Below are 17,835 nucleotides of genomic sequence, written 5' to 3'. Positions count from 1 at the left end.
GATTAATGGGCCTTTCACGCATCGGAAGTGTCAGAGGCGTGAGACGCGTTGTTTTTTTTCGAGGTGTCAGAAGCGTTGCTTTAGTTCGGCTTTTGACGTGACGCTTCTGATGGGAGCACGCTTTGCCGCTTGTCGGCAGGCTGACGCGGTCAAAGTTCAACCCAATCTTTTTTTTTTGTTTAATTGAACAAAAGAAAAAACATAAGTTCAACCGGACAGAGGTGGGGGGAGTTACGTGCGCAAAGTTTCTTTCGCAGAACTGCTGGTTGTGTGTTTACGTGCTCAGCCTGACCGATGCCGCGACCGGGCCAACTGATAAGGACACAGAACAAAATGCGCTGTTAAAAAAATAAAATAAAAAAGAAGCATGCAAAATTGCACTAAAAAAATCCGTGAAACTGCGAGGCCGCGAAAGGTGAACCGCGCTATAGCAAGGGACCACTGTACACAAAAGACCCATATATCTCAAATATTGTCACAAATCTGTCTAAATCTGTTAGTGAACATTTCTCGTTTGCCAAGATGATCCATCCCGCCTCACATTCGACAGCGTGATCATTGCACAGGTGTGCCTTAGGCTGGCCACAATCAAAGGCCATTGTGAAATGTGTAGTTATGCTTTATTTTTTGGCGGGGGGAATCACACACACACACACACACATATATATACATATATATATATACATATATATATACATACACATACATATATACACATATTAGTGCCTGTTTTAATTAGGAAGAATGTTAATAGGGCAACACCTCAATAAAATCCTTATCCAAGAAATCAAGAGGCTTCTAAATTCACTGTTTGTGTTACTCTTTTGAAGACAAACTCATTCCTTACCCTTTGATACTGTAAGAGCAGGCGACCATTGAGATCGGAGTATATCCAGACAAATGCTTCCATTGCTGTTGATATTGGGATGGTAAATTTTCGTTGTGAATGCAACCTGCCACAGAAGAGGAGGAGGAAAAAGTAATTTATTGGTGAAGGCAGTTCTGCTTCTGTCAGTGTAACTAATATATTGGACTGAAACACGAGATAAATTAACAAAAGGGAATGCCTTACTTACCTTTGGTGGTTTAAAGGGGTAATCTGTGGGAAAATGAATGGTGAGGAAAAACACTCCACCTTGATAAGGGCTGTCATTCTGTTACAACAAAAGAAAAACAGGTTTGTGGACAGAAATTTCACAACAATAGCTCTCTGAAAAGAGTTGAGATACATATTAACTTACTGGGCCCATTATTGTTGCCTGCCAATGAAACACTGGAAGAAAAACACAAATATCTTTTGACAAATGTAAAAAAGCAGCTGCATTTTTTCCAAGATTATTTACAATCGCTACAGACCTACAGTGGGGAAAATAAGTATTTGACCCCGTCAGTTTTGCAGGTTTTCCCACCTACAAAGAATGGAGAGGTCTGTAATTTTTATCGTAGGTACACATTGCATTTTATTATTTTTCATGCATTTTACTGCATGAAATAAGTATTTGACCCCCTAGAAAAACAGAGCTTAACAATTGGTACAGAAACATTTGTCTGCCATTACAGAGGTCAGACGTTTCCTGAAGTTCTTGACCAAGTTTTCACACACTGCAGCAGGGATTTTGGTCCACTCCTCCATACAGATCTTCTCCAAATCTTTCAGGTTTGGAGTTTCAGCTCCCTCCAAAGATTTTCTATTGAGTTCAGGTCTGCAGACTGGCCAGGCCACTCCAGGACCTTGAAATGCTTCTTACGGAGCCCCTCCTTAGTTGCCCTGGCTGTGTGTTTCGGGTCATTGTCATGCTGGGTGACCCAGCCATGACCCATCTTCAATGCTCTTACTGAGGGAAGGAGGTTGTTTGCCAAAATCTTGCAATACATGACCCCATCCATCCTCCCTTCAATACGGTGCAGTCGTCCTGTCCCCTATGCAGAAGAGCACCCCCAGAGTATGATGTTTCCACCCCCATGCTTCACGGTTGGGATGGTTTTCTTGGGGTTGTTCTCATCCTCTAAACATGGTAAGTGGAGATGATTCCAAAAACCTCTATTTTGGTCTCATGTGACCACATGACCTTCTCCCATGCCTCCTCTGGATCATCCAGATGGTCACTGGTGAACTTCAAACGGGCCTGGACATGTGCTGTCTTGAGCAAGGGGACCTTGCTGCCCTGCAAGATTTTAAACCATGACAGCATCATGTGTTCCCAGCTCTCTTCAGGTCATTGACCAGGTCCTCCTGTGTAGCTCCTGTGGAGTTTTCTCAGAATCATCCTTACCCCACAAACTGAGATCTTGCATGGAATCCCAGACCGAGGGAGATTGACAGTCATCTTGTGTTTCTTCCACTTTCTAATAAATAATCCTAACAGTTGTTGTCTTCTCCCAAGCTGCTTGCCTGTTGTCCTGTAGTCCATCCCAGCCTTGTGCAGGTCTACAGTTTTGTCCCTGGTGTCCTTAGACTGATTGATTGAGTGTGTGAACAGGTGTCTTTTAAACAGGTAACAAGTTCAAACAGGTGCTGTTAATACAGGTAAAGAGTGCAGAATAAGCTTCTTAAAGAAAAATTAACAGGTCTGTGAGAGCCAGAATTCCTGCTGGTTGGTAGGTGTTCAAATACTTATTTTATGCAATAAAATGCAAATTAATTATTTAAAAATCATACAATGTGGATCTCTCACAGTTGAAGTGTAGCTATGAAAAAAATTACAGAACTCTCCACTCTTTGTAGGTGGGAAATCCTGCAAAACTGACATGGGGTCAAATACTTATTTTCCCCACTGTACATTTTTGAATATCAGGTTGCAGTAAACTGACAAGCAAGTGTTGTATTAACAAGAGTGTGCAAATGAATTTATCCATACGCCAACACTTAAACTACTTACAATCATCTCCAACTGGTCCAGCAGAGCACTGAGCCGGTGGGTCCCTCTGCAGGTCTGACAATTCCTAAAGGCAATTAAGGAACAAAATGAAGCAGACTTCAATGTATGCATTGTTAACATACTAAAAATGTTAATGCAAACTTTATTTTGAATTAACAATTTATCTGCAGTAAAAAAAAAAAAAAGTGAAAATAGAATTTGTCCTATCTCATCAAATGTGAGGCAATTTGTTTTATTTTTGTTTTTCTAGCATTTATTAAGTTCTAAATTTAATATATGGGAGCTTTAGACTACTGGTTGGACAATACAAGTAATTTGTCTTTGAACAGTGACAGAGCCAATGCAATTTCAGACAGTAATATCAGCACGTAAGACTAATCTTTCCAAACACATCCAAAACCTCAAAGTTTACCAAGTGTGTTTCAAAGCAAAATAGTTTTGACGTTCATTTCAACTCCATGATGAGAGCAGCAGTACAAGGTTCTGACAATAATCCATCTACCAACATCAAGGTACCAATTCCTGAAACAGTAGAACACTTTGCGAATGTGGGTTAATTCTTCATTCTGATGCATTTGCCTCATTCATGCCATGTTTGACAGGGGTCTTAAGGCCCGGTCACACGGCACTTAAAGAGGAACGAAGCCCAAACAAAACAAGAAAACTGGACTTTTGTTGGCATCGTTTAACCTCCGCCCAGCTTCGTTTCTGCAGCTGGTGCTTCGTCGGTTTTTTAAACTTTCGAAAAATTTGAATGAACGCCGGCGAAAACCTCAATTCGCCCGTATTTCATTTTGCTGCTGTTCTTGACGGTTTCTTATAGTTTGCTTAGTTTTTGGAGCATTAGCTGCCACTGTGTTCATGTACCGTCGGAAATTACAGGGCAAACTCAGCCTGTTTGCTTGGATTTTTTTTTTTATCTGGGTGGGGGGTCAGCTTCAATGGGCTCAGGCACCTTATACAAGTCAGAATTAATCTTTTGTGTCAATACAATGAATTACTTTACCAAAAATAGAATGAAAACCACGCTCCTGCCACAAGCAACCGCTAAATCTGAAACAACAAAAAAAGTTGTATAATTTCCAACAGTGCTTGAACGCAGCAGCAATCGCCTCCTGCGTGCGCTATTTTTTTTTTATATATATATATAACAATATGAGTGTAGAAATGACAATCCAGCCCTTCTGTACATGTGGCAACAGGTAGATGATTCAGATGATTATATCAGAGCTGTTCTGGAAGGCAGAATTCACACTGTGGATCAGTAGCAGCTGGTGGAATTAACCGCACATGGGGAGTCAATGTGCAGTGTTCACAAGGACTGATCAACTTACTGCTCTGATATATTCAATCATCTTTACACTTTTATATATTCCCTCTTTCGATAGTTTTCTGTTATAAATCAACATATATGGCTTAGTAACGTAATACAATGATACAGCAGCCACCACGACACACCAGCGTGTTTTTTTATATATAAATTGAAGCAGGATGGAGTGTGCTGCATGTCGTCAGTCTTAACCAGACAGTGAGGATTCTGATGATGAAGGAGATGATCCCTCTGTTGTTCTGGACGAGCAAGCGGGGCAGGTGGCTCCACCGACATGCGCACAGATCTCCACAGTGAGTCAGGTCACATGTTTGCAGCTTCTCCAGGACTCGGGCACTACAGAGCTCCGTCCCAGTGGCAAATTCTGGAATGCAGAGCAGGATGCAGACACACACTGCTCCAGCAGTGGCTCCAGGCACATTTCGTTGAAAGCGTGGAGATCAACATTAGCTTCGGTTTAGTTTTGTTCCTCTTTCGCTCCTTTTGCGGTCTTGATTCGCAGGGCATTCGATGATAGGAAAAGTCAAAAGCTCATTCGTCCACCTTTTCTCAGTGATTTGTGACTTTGTACTTTTTGCCCTTCGTTCAGGAATCGTACACCGTGTGACCGGGCCATTAAACGAATGCTGAAAGTATTTGAGTCTCCTTACAAAGTTTCAACCTCTCTTTGTCTCACTCATTTTTAACAGCTTACTTCATACACTCAACAAAAATATAAATGCAACACTTTTGGTTTTGCTCCCATTTGTATGAGATGAACTCAAAGATCTAAACTTTTTCCACATACACAATATCACCATTTCCCTCAAATATTGTTCACAAACCAGTCTAAATCTGTGATAGTGAGCACTTCTCCTTTGCTGAGATAATCCATCCCACCTCACAGGTGTGCCATATCAAGATGCTGATTAGACACCATGATTAGTGCACAGGTGTGCACTAGACTGTCCACAATAAAAGGCCACTCTGAAAGGTGCAGTTTTATCACACAGCACAATGCCACAGATGTCGCAAGATTTGAGGGAGCGTGCAATTGGCATGCTGACAGCAGGAATGTCAACCAGAGCTGTTGCTCGTGTATTGAATGTTCATTTCTCTACCATAAGCCATCTCCAAAAGTGTTTCAGAGAATTTGGCAGTACATCCAACCAGCCTCACAATCGCAGACCACGTGTAACCACACCAGCCCAGGACCTCCACATCCAGCATGTTCACCTCCAAGATCGTCTGAGACCAGCCACTCGGACAGCTGCTGAAACAATCGGTTTGCATAACCAAAGAATTTCTGCACAAACTGTCAGAAACCGTCTCAGGGAAGCTCATCTGCATGCTCGTCGTCCTCATCGGGGTCTCGACCTGACTCCAGTTCGTCGTCGTAACCGACTTGAGTGGGCAAATGCTCACATTCGCTGGCGTTTGGCACATTGGAGAGGTGTTCTCTTCACGGATGAATCCCGGTTCACACTGTCCAGGGCAGATGGCAGACAGCGTGTGTGACATCGTGTGGGTGAGCGGTTTTCTGATGTCAATGTTGTGGATCGAGTGGCCCATGGTGGCGGTGGGGTTATGGTATGGGCAGGCGTCTGTTATGGACGAAGAACACAGGTGCATTTTATTGATGGTATTTTGAATGCAAAGAGATACCGTGACGAGATCCTGAGGCCCATTGTTGTGCCATACATCCAAGAACATCACCTCATGTTGCAGCAGGATAATGCACGGCCCCATGTTGCAAGGATCTGTACACAATTCTTGAAAGGAGAAAATGTCCCAGTTCTTGCATGGCCGGCATACTCACTGGACATGTCACCCATTGAGCATGTTTGGGATGCTCTGGACCGGCGTATACGACAGCGTGTACCAGTTCCTGCCAATATCCAGCAACTTCGCACAGCCATTGAAGAGGAGTGGACCAACATTCCACAGGCCACAACTGACAACCTGATCAACTCTATGCAAAGGAGATGTGTAGCACTGCATGAGGCAAATGGTGGTCACACCAGATACTGACTGGTATCCCCCCCCCAATAAAACAAAACTGCACCTTTCAGAGTGGCCTTTTATTGTGGACAGTCTAAGGCACACCTGTGCACTAATCATGGTGTCTAATCAGCATCTTGATATGGCACACCTGTGAGGTGGGATGGATTATCTCAGCAAAGGAGAAGTGCTCACTATCACAGATTTAGACTGGTTTGTGAACAATATTTGAGGGAAATGGTGATATTGTGTATGTGGAAAAAGTTTTAGATCTTTGAGTTCATCTCATACAAAATGGGAGCAAAACCAAAAGTGTTGCGTTTATATTTTTGTTGCGTGTATAAGGGTCATGTGGTGGTGGTGGTGGTGGGGAGCTATCCCAACAGCCATGGGGCTTGATGCAGGGTACACCCTGGACAGGATGCCAGTCTGTGACAGGGCCACATATAGACAAACAAACACATTCACACCCGCACGCAGACCTACGGACAATTTAATGTTTCCAATCCACCAAACCTACACGTGTTTGGATGTGGGAAGAAGCCAGCGGACTCGGAGGGAACCCACACAAACACAGGGCGAACAAGGCCACAGGGAATCGACCCCATGACCTTCTTGCTGTGAGGCAACTGTGCTAACCACTAAACCTCTGTGCTGCCCATTCTCTATCTCATTTGAAACAAACAAGGCAGTTTGATAATGTTTTTCATTTCCACTGTCATGAATCTCCCAAAATTTCCTGTATAATTTCCTGTATTGTCAATTGTGTCGCTAGCATGGCCCAAGCAGAGAGTCACCCCTTTGAGTCTGGGCTGCTTGAGGTTTCTTCCTCAAATCATCAGAGGGAGTTTTTCCTTACAGCTGTCACCTTTGCGCTTACTCTAGGAGTTGGTATGGTTAGGCCTTACTTGTGTGAAGCACCTTGAGGCAACTTTGTTGTGATTTGGTGCTATACAAATGAAAGTAAATCTAAAATGAATATGTATGAACTGTAATTTTTTGTTATTTCCCTTATAACAAATGTACTTACCGTATTTTCCGTAATGTAAGTCACACATGTTAAAAAAAATGCCTCTTGAAGAAGACAAATCCAAATGGACTGCATTTATATAGCGCTTTTCCATCTGTATCAGACGCTCAAAGCGCTTTACAATAATGCCTCACATTCACCCCGATGTCAGGGTACTGCCATGCAAGGCGCTCACTACACACTGGGAGCAATAGGGGATTAAAGGCCTTGCCCAAAGGCCCTTAGTGATTTTCCAGTCAGGCGGGGATTTGAACCCATGATCTTCTGGACTCAAGCCCAACACCTTAACCACTAGACCATCACCTCCCCAAATATCCAAATATAAGTCACACTTTTTTTTACATTATCATGTCTTTAATTTGGTATTCTTGTACATTGTTTAATAGTACTTATTATTGCCAGTTACTATTTTATTATTAAGAGTTTATACGGTTTTATGCTCTGATTCCTGGGAATGCCCTATATAAATAGTTTTTAATGAACTACATTGTATTGGGACTGTATACAAGTCCCAGGCCCTCTCCAACTAGTAAAAACAAAACAAAAAAAAACTGCAATGTAAAGCTGCAAATACAGCTTTACATAATCTATATAACATTTGTGAATTGATTCAAAATTATCCAATGTCTGCACTACAATGCATCCACCATTCAAATCCCTCCACTTTACGGTTGGACATCAAGTACCAGTTCTTTTTAGAATCGTAAAGAAATGATTCGATCCACCAATATCAATAGCTTTTTTGCTTAGGGCCCCTTCACACATAACACGAAAGACGCAGAAACAGGAAAAAAATCCACAAACCAAACACAAAATGGGGAACCACAAACCGTTCCACCTGCTGTCATGTGGGACGCACGTTCGCACAGGCGTACACGACACACTGGCGAGTCGCGACGGTTTCATGCACGCTTGTGCGCAAATACAGTGCGAGTAGCTGGACTGTGTTACACCACATTGCGCCGCTGCTGTGGAGAAAAAAACAAATAAAACCACACACCATAAAAAAAACAGCATTTTATTGAATCCCTCTTATCGAGCGGACAATACAAGTAAGTCTGTTTCTCTGTAGATGACCCATGGTCACAGATGTACAGTCATGAAATGACATGAATGAAGCAGTGCGCTCTATCATTTCCACATCTGCTGGCCCGGCGTGTCCAGTGCCTGTCCTGTGGGCGGCGCGCTGCAGGACAGACACTGCGTCATGTGGAACAGAGCTCACATTAAATAAAAAAAAATAAATGGCACTCGCGGGATTCGAACCTCTAATTTACAAAATCTCTGATTAACACATGGAAACTTTAACATTGCACTACCATTACTATCTTAAAACAGGAGTATATAAAAAAGCATATTTAAAAAAAGAAATTAGACAATCGCCTGCTGCACGTTCACACGATCTGACGGTCCTTTTTACCTGGGACAGCCTGTCAATGTGCACGCCATGCGCTCCCTCGCTGCAGCCCGTCGCAACAGCGATGATGTTTTTATGCATTTCCACGTGAGGACAGCAAGCAGACACGCTCATCACAATGGACAGTTGTAAGGCCATATCTGTCAAAACACGGTACGTGTTCCTCAGCTGTGACGTCCAGAACCAGAGATCTCAACAGCTGCTGCTGTCGGCAACCCCGCACCCTGCCCGTTCAGTGCACACACCAACCTGTCACTCTGTTTCTGTGTAACGTGATCATTTTTTTGTTATTTGTTATGTAATTGGTTATGTAGCCATTGTAGTACTTATTAATATACCTGTACTGGCTGTGGTCTCTGTGTTTTTAAATGTGACACATCAATCAGCTGGGAAGCGGCTCGCTGTGCTGTGTGCGCTCTGACATGGCTAGGTAGTCCCATCTATCAGCATTGCATGTAAGTGTGCTCTCATTGTGCCACATGAAATTGGGGGGGGGCAACACAAGTGTGATACACGTGCAAAGCACGTGTTGCTTTTTGCAATGCCACACTCATGGGGGCACTTAGATAAGTTTCACATCCAGCTCGAAAGTGATCATCTGCTCACTGTTTTCATGCTAACAGTGTGAATGGGTACACATTTTCTAAGTGCCCAGTGAGCGGTGTTGGATGTTCGTGTGTGTCACCTGGTATTTGGCCGACACCTGCCACGAGAGGGATCGAACGGGCTCTCACAGGACACTCTGTCTTTCGACCGCTAGTGTGCATGAATAGATGTAGCAACAGGTCTACAAGGCGTTAGAGGCAGCTTTGATTTTTTAGAATGGCATGCAATTCCTCCTTCGTGCGCTAGTCAGCTTCAGTCATGTTATGTGTGAAGGGGCTCTTAATTTCCTTATCCTTCAGAGCGACCATTGTTTCTGAAGGTGTTTTGTTGGGAAAATGATCATTACTCTATGTTGATTGCAGACCTTGCAGCGGGTCTTCAATAAACTGTTTCTTTTGATGCTCCTTTTATACCCAATCATGACACTCACAATTAGCGTCCTCAGTTCCCAAACGTTTATTGAGTGTTGTTAGAAGGAAAGGTGAAGTAACACAGTGGTAAACATACCACTGTCCCAGCTTTTTTGAAATGTGTTACAGGCATCCATTTTAAAATGAGCAAATATTTGCACAAAAACAATAAAGTTTATCAGTTTTAACATTAAATATCATGTCTTTGTGGTGTATTCAATTGAATATAGGTTGAAAAGAATTTGCAAATCATTGTATTCTGTCTGTATTTACATTTTACACAACATCCCAACTTCACTGGAATTGGGGTTGTACTTTAGTTAGGGATGGGTAGTGATAAGATTTTATCGATATAGCCAGGCTGACAAAGAGTCAGAGCTCTATTGAGCCGAGTATTCCTTTAACTTTAACTAGTAATGACTTCATGACTTTCTTTGCTAATAAAATTTTAACTATTAGAGAAAAAATAACTCATAACCATCCCAAAGACGTATCGTTATCTTTGGCTGCCTTCAGTGATGCCGGTATTTGGTTAGACTCTTTCTCTCAGATTGTTCTGTCTGAGTTATTTTCATTAGTTACTTCATCCAAACCATCAACATGTCTATTAGACCCCATTCCTACCAGGCTGCTCAAGGAAGCCTTACCATTATTTAATGCTTCAATCTTAAATATGATCAATCTATCTTTATTAGTTGGCTATGTACCACAGGCTTTTAAGGTGGCAGTAATTAAACCATTACTTAAAAAGCCATCACTTGACCCAGCTATCTTAGCTAATTATAGGCCAATCTCCAACCTTCCTTTTCTCTCAAAAATTCTTGAAAGGGTAGTTGTAAAACAGCTAACTGATCATCTGCAGAGGAATGGTCTATTTGAAGAGTTTCAGTCAGGTTTTAGAATTCATCATACTACAGAAACAGCATTAGTGAAGGTTACAAATGATCTTCTTATGGCCTCAGACAGTGGACTCATCTCTGTGCTTGTTCTGTTAGACCTCAGTGCTGCTTTTGATACTGTTGACCATAAAATTTTATTACAGAGATTAGAGCATGCCATAGGTATTAAAGGCACTGCGCTGCGGTGGTTTGAATCATATTTATCTAATAGATTACAATTTGTTCATGTAAATGGGGAATCTTCTTCACAGACTAAGGTTAATTATGGAGTTCCACAAGGTTCTGTGTAGGACAAATCTTAGAAACATGGTGTCTAACCAGATCCTTACTCTGGATGGCATTACCCTGACCTCTAGCAATACTGTGAGAAATCTTGGAGTCATTTTTGGAGTTCCCTGAAAAGCCTTCAGTTAATTCAAAATGCTGCAGCTAGAGTACTAACGGGGACTAGAAGGAGAGAGCATATCTCACCCATATTGGCCTCTCTTCATTGGCTTCCTGTTAATTCTAGAATAGAATTTAAAATTCTTCTTCTTACTTATAAGGTTTTGAATAATCAGGTCCCATCTTATCTTAGGGACCTCATAGTACCATATCACCCCAATAGAGCGCTTCGCTCTCAGACTGCAGGCTTATTTGTAGTTCCTAGGGTTTGTAAGAGTAGAATGGGAGGCAGAGCCTTCAGCTTTCAGGCTCCTCTCCTGTGGAACCAGCTCCCAATTCGGATCAGGGAGACAGACACCCTCTCTACTTTTAAGATTAGGCTTAAAACTTTCCTTTTTGCTAAAGCTTATAGTTAGGGCTGGATCAGGTGACCCTGAACCATCCCTTAGTTATGCTGCTATAGACTTAGACTGCTGGGGGGTTCCCATGATGCACTGAGTGTTTCTTTCTCTTTTTGCTCTGTATGCACCACTCTGCATTTAATCATTAGTGATTGATCTCTGCTCCCCTCCACAGCATGTCTTTTTCCTGGTTCTCTCCCTCAGCCCCAAACAGTCCCAGCAGAAGACTGCCCATCCCTGAGCCTGGTTCTGCTGGAGGTTTCTTCCTGTTAAAAGGGAGTTTTTCCTTCCCACTGTCGCCAAGTGCTTGCTCACAGGGGGTCGTTTTGACCGTTAGGGTTTTTACGGCCTTGCCTTACAATATAAAGCGCCTTGGGGCAACTGTTTGTTGTGATTTGACGCTATATAAAAAAAAATTGATTGATTGATTTCGATGCCATTATTGATTCTGCTTATCGATCTGATTCCTTATCGATACCTCTTGTGAATTTTGTACTAAAAGTAGGCTTTACAGGTTTTTTATGTATTTCATTGAGTCTTAAAGTAAATAAATATGAAATTGGTCACTGTATCCTTGATCTCTGGACATAAATAAAAATAAACAAAACGGTGTTTCACTTTGAAGTTATTAATTCCGACTGGACTCTATCATTCTAACTTGACTCGTCAGAGAGCCACGCAGCGTTTGGAGCTGTGTGAACAGAACGGAGGACGATTCTCGTTTCTTTCTCGCAACAAGACAGGAGTCCCAGTTAGTAACTTTAATCCGCACAAAAGTGACTCACGATTTCAGGGATGAAAGTGGCTGAAAACAAAAAAAAAGCTGAAAACCAAAATTACCCCCCAACACCACAAGCACGAAAATGTTTGAATTCTAGAAGCACTGAAATGCAATCTGGGATTATTCCAGATAATAAACTACAGTGAGTGCAGCATCCATTTAGGTGAGAAAAAAAAAATCGTTCCTTATTCAAATTCATTCCGGTAGTATTCTGCTCTTCCTAGGATGCAGCAGTTTTCTAGCTTGGCAGATAGTTCTGGAGGAAATCACTGAAGAAATTAACACATTGAAAATATGGTTTGCCTGAAACAAACTGTCATTAAACTTAAATAAGACAGGGATGAAATGGAGGTGTAAGAGTCACTAGGTGTTCACAGGAAACATATTTATTTCTGTATGTATGTATTTATTTATTTATGTTCATTGTTAGTTGGTTTTATATTTTATGTTGTGTTTTATTCAGGTTCTTTTTGTCTCTTTCTCTAAAATTATATATAATCATTAGATTAGTTATTATTACTATTATTGTTGTGCTTGCTATTATTATTAATATATAAACAAAATAAATTTTAAAAATATTACAATTTGTAATACATTTGACTCTTTTACAACAACAAACGCTTGACAGCTGCAACAGCTTAATGCTAAGTTTAACATTGTAAATGCCACAGACATGCTAACGTGTTAGCATTGGTCCCATTTTTAAGTTATAAAATACATCTATCAACTGTTTCAGAAGACCATAACAGGTCGGTTTAACATAAAGGTAAATAATACTCACAGCCATATGCTCTTTAGGGTTTTAGTGGGGAAAAGCGAAAGAAAAAAAAAAAACTCAACAAAGCAATGATTGAAGCACTGCTTCAATCTGCGAATCACTGCTTCGATTGGTTCAAGGTTCAAAGCAAAGCCGCACTGCAGAAAAGATGATTACAGACCCACTGCAGGGTCTGTAATCAATGTAGAGAAATTAAAATTTTCCTGACAAACACCCCCAAAAACAACGGCCACTCTGAAGGACCGATAAGGGAATCGTTAAAGTAGACCTGCATTGAAATAAATGCAGTCAGATCTTTGGACCAAAAAATGACATTTACACATAAGATCCTTCTGAATGTAGTAAAGTAAATCTGCAAGCCCAGATCTGTCATTCAACGGAGAAATCTTCATTTAAAAATGACAAATTTACAGCTAACATTTAGCCCTCCGCAAACTGTCCCTCTTATCATGGACGCTGCCGAGACGTCACGGACAAGACCCTCTCCCAGCATGCATTGCACGCGCCAACTGTAATTTGTGGATTTACGTCAGTTTGCATCTACACCTTTTTCTTGTCTTATACGGAAGGATCTACTTTTTTAAAACTTCATATTGTCTTGTGGTATGTTTGGTGAGTACACATTTCTTTTATTTGTGCTTGAAAATTATTTTTGGGGACTTTTTCATATGCCCGTTTGATTGAGTGGTGTCGCATTGAAAATCTACTGTCTTTCGCCTCCGGTGTACTGTCGCGGGCTACGGAGGCGAGACCCGCAAAGAATCCAAGTCGTTAAAAAGCTATAAACCTCTCTCAGCAGCCACGGAGCTCTGTGGCTCCAATTACCGAGACGTGCGGCGCTGCAGATTTTGCCACAACAAGTCTGTCCTTGCGAGCAACAGGTGTCACCGGCCGCTCCGCATTAAAGCGGTGAGCGTAGTCTCTGGACTTGTGCCAAGTTGGCTGCACCTCCATTCAGTAGACAGGGACGTGTCTGCAGCTGCACAGCAGACACAGGGGTGTGAGTGGCCCGCGGCGGCATTTAACGAGCACATGCACTTGGTAAGCGCATCAGGGGCAGTGAGAGCGAGGCGTCGGGGAAGAACGGCGCCCGCTGTCGATGTCGCTCGCTGTTGATCTGAGCATGCAGACCGGGCATGCAGAGCTATATCTCACATTCAATACAGCTTACTTTTTGATGTTGAAACCAGGATGTGTATAACAGTAACATTACTAACAGATAAAATCAATTTCAATGCGGGATCGGACTGAAGGCGGGAGCGCGTCGTCTTGTCCCTGACGTCATGGAAATGATACGGCTGTACAAACTGTTTTCACAGAGGGCTAAATTTTAGCTGTAAATTTGTCATTTTTAAACAAAGATTTCTCCGCTGAATTACAAATTTGGGCTTACAGATTTACCTCTACTGCATTCACAAGGGTATTATAAATACATATCAGCTATTTCTTTCTGAAATCTGACCACATTTATTTCAATGCAGATCTACTTTAAGTAAAAAGGTTATTGATGTTGGTGGATTGAATCATTCCTTAACAATACCTGAAAGGAACCGGTTCTCGATACCCATCCCTAACTTTAGCACAGCACAGTCCCAAAAAATATGACTTTATAAGCTCTTAAGCCCAAAACAAATGAACCCTTCTTCATCTTTGGAAATTATTGCTGGCTTGCAGACCAACAGGGTGCATTACCGCCACCTGTTTGGGCATGGAACTGAAATGAACTGAATGAATGGACTCTGACGTATGTTGTCAAACCCGGAAACATTCACCACGTGAGTAAAAACCCTGATTTAGGGTCATTTCCAGAAAACTTTCATCACCGCTTAATGAAAAGAGAGGAGTTTAACCCTAATCAGATTAAAGTTACTTCTTCAAGTCACTGTGCATTACGATTATCTTTGTATTGTGAGTCGATCGCAGCATTAGAATTGGCCCATGAGCAGGGGGAGGTCGGGTTTGGCTGAACTGACCAATTCACCCACTTTCAGCAAGCTGACAGCTTTTCATCCACTGTTCAGCAGCGCATCTGTCTCTCAAAGTGCGGTGACGTTCAGAGCTGTGGTCTTACGCAGACATTTTTACGCTTTTCTTTCTTTCTTTAAAGTTGTGCCTCTGTGTGCAATACCTGATAAAACAACACAAATGAAAATTAATTTGGCTCACTCAGGGCGCACAGAAATATGAGCATTCGAAAATCTAAATTTTGTGATTTCGCCATTTTGGTTCATTTTGACTCCAAATTTCTAGGATAGCCTAAAAAAGGGGAACTCTATCAAGGATTAAAATAAATGTGATTTTTGTTTGTTTCTAACATATATTGACCCATAAAAATTTTTTGGGACAAATCTGAATGGGTCATAAATCACAACCTGCAAGACTCTTATAAATACTGGCTCTTAAGCAGTCTTTTGCTGTGTGTTTATTGTACATGGAATATTGTGGTGATGATGAAAATGCTTTTAATTCACCCATCACATATAGTCACCCCTGAAACACCATAGCAGGCTCACTATTATTACTGCCTTATTTTACCAAGATTTTGTGAGCCTTATTTTCGGCTGTGCCGTTAATGACACAGCGTTAAAAATACACCCAATGAATGCAAACCAGACTGAACAAACTAAATAAATATTAAATACATATGTTGCAACAACTGCTACTTCTCCTGAAGTGGCACACAGCAGCCACTAAGAATATAGTCCTGCTGCCCAACTTTGCTTCTGGTTTCACGAAGCTTTGCATTCAAGACTCCGAACTTCACCATGACGGTCATTAAATATCTGACTGCCATTATTACATTTGTTTTTCTTGATTCTTTGATTTGTTCCTGTTGAGATAACAAATGGAGCCATTCACTGCAGGAAAACTGGCACAGACCTACTTTGGGCTTCATAGGGCTTTATAAGCGTGGATATTTCACAGCTGCACATCATTAAACATTCGGTTACCATCATCCCACTTGTGTTTCTTTATTCTTTCATTTGTCCAACCACAGTCAATAAGCTGGTAAGCATACACATCGTCAACAAATAGCAGTGCTGTTTCAAAGTCCTGCGTCCACACCTCTGCTGCCCCATTGAGAACATTAACCTGATGTTGCTTCCTGTCAAACATTTGTGGTTACAATCTTGCAAAATCTGATAAACATAAGAAGGGACGGGCTAGATGTCGCCAACAATGCATTCTGGGTCAATTTTGCCTAAATGTGATAGGGAGGATTGTACTACGCAGCGCTACCATGCAGTAGTTAACTTTTCATTCTAATACGATACTATTTGATACAGGCTCCAAGATCCAATTATCAGGATTTGTGATGTATTGTTTCACTGTTAGCTCTAGCCCTACTGACATTGTTTGCTTTCAGTAAAAAACTAATAAAAATAGCCTATGAAAAAAAACTCATGGAATAATACATAAACAAAGACAGTATCACAATATCTATTTGGATCAAAGTTAAAGCCTGTTATTTAACGTGTCTTTAACAGGAGCCTGTCTATTCTGTTATATAAATACACACCATCAGGGCCTGCTCCACTGCCCCATTTGCCTTTCCATATATGGCAACACTGACGACAAGGTTCAAATCTGGCAACCAGCTGCCATTCAACACTAAAGAGTTAAGCCACACAAACACAATAATAAAGACAAATGACAAGCAAATCATCTGAAAGCAATTCATGTAGCATCCAAATACCAGAGGTAGCTAGCTGTTGGCCTAGCACAGCTCTGCGGGATGGCTGGTTCGGTCTAAGTACAAATAAAGAAAAATGTAAAGTGACACCAAACATTAATCTTTTAGTATACCGGCGGTGCCGTGAAAGTAGTTATCGCTAAGTAACGACAGTGTGCTGTAGCGTTGCACGAAGGAGGCCATTAGCTCGCCATTGTCTGAAAATTATTTTTAGGAGGAACACGAAAGTAAGGCGAGGTCGAGACAAGGCAGCGCAAAACCGTCATTTCCGCATGGCTTTACCTTCGTAAAGCCGTGTTCTGAGTCAGAATGTATGTGACAATGTGATAAAGCACACAAATACCACAGCGAACACTCACCTTTTGAATTCTTTTCAACGCCATTGCTTCAATGGCTCCTACAGCTAGCCTGTCAGCTAACAGTTAGCACTTCACACATAAAATTTGGCTTCTACAGCAACGGTACCTTCAAGTCACTTTTTATGGTTTTATATATCGCGTCTGACACAAGTGACTTGCTGTTTTCTAACACGGCCTCTGTGCCAAAAGTGTTGGATAATCTCTGACTCTTTTATCTTGAAACCAGGATATCTTCTCATCCCCACAGCTCTTCTTGGTTGACTGACTATCACGGAAATATCGTGAGATTTCAATGCTGCCCTCCATGTTTGTAGTCCAACGCACAGTGGACAGTTTTGATTTGATTAAAAATTAAAAAAATGATGATGGCTCGCAATTTATAACGAGCACTTGCAACAGCAATTAAAACATTTTTTCAGGATAAATATTAACTTGAAGGACATACCATATTGCAAGAAATAATCCTTTCAAGTAAGGTCTAAAGGAAAAATATCAAAAATTTTGACAAAAAATTCAAATGATCAGAGATGTTTTACAATTAACAATAATAAGAAAACCCCCAGTTATGTGTCACGTTTAATACTTGTGAACTTTTTAAAATTAATTGACATAAATATTAAAGTATTGCATAAGTATCCATTTTCTTTTTTTCTTTTCATTATTATCTTTTGCTGGGTATACATTCATTTGCATATGTTTTATATTAAAATGTATATATACTTTAAAATGTGATTTTCTTTTATTTATTTGTTTTTGCAAATAGGAAAACAGTAAAACAAAACAACATGATAAGCAAGGCAAAATAAGAAGCAAAACTTTATTTAAAATTTTTATTTATTCATTCATTGTGAAAGTATGAGCACTGTGGTGTCAGGGTAGCAGATGCA

The 17,835-nt window shown here is 41.1% G+C and overlaps 1 protein-coding gene across 3 annotated transcripts in view; it reads right to left on the bottom strand.

The window, feature by feature from the left end:
• The window catches only part of ube2d4 (ubiquitin-conjugating enzyme E2D 4 (putative)), a 51,177-nt gene extending 33,963 nt beyond the window's left edge, over positions 1–17,214 (bottom strand). For all 3 annotated transcript variants that reach the window (XR_004560662.1, XM_034169899.1, XM_034169898.1), the window contains exons 1-5: positions 16,949–17,214; positions 2,880–2,943; positions 1,242–1,273; positions 1,077–1,154; positions 848–953 (exon numbers count right to left, since the gene is read on the bottom strand). Coding sequence is in view for 2 of the 3 variants with exons in the window: in XM_034169899.1 (XP_034025790.1) it covers positions 848–953; positions 1,077–1,154; positions 1,242–1,273; positions 2,880–2,943; positions 16,949–16,972 (304 nt within the window). In the remaining variant the exon portion in view is untranslated. The remainder of the gene's footprint in view (positions 1–847; positions 954–1,076; positions 1,155–1,241; positions 1,274–2,879; positions 2,944–16,948) is intronic.
• Positions 17,215–17,835: the final 621 nt, after the last annotated feature.

This window comes from Thalassophryne amazonica, chromosome 5 (genome assembly GCF_902500255.1).
Source record: "Thalassophryne amazonica chromosome 5, fThaAma1.1, whole genome shotgun sequence".
Lineage (NCBI taxonomy): Eukaryota > Metazoa > Chordata > Actinopteri > Batrachoidiformes > Batrachoididae > Thalassophryne > Thalassophryne amazonica.
The sequence above is the reverse complement of the archived record's forward strand: the minus strand, read 5'-3'. Positions and strand labels throughout refer to the sequence as shown.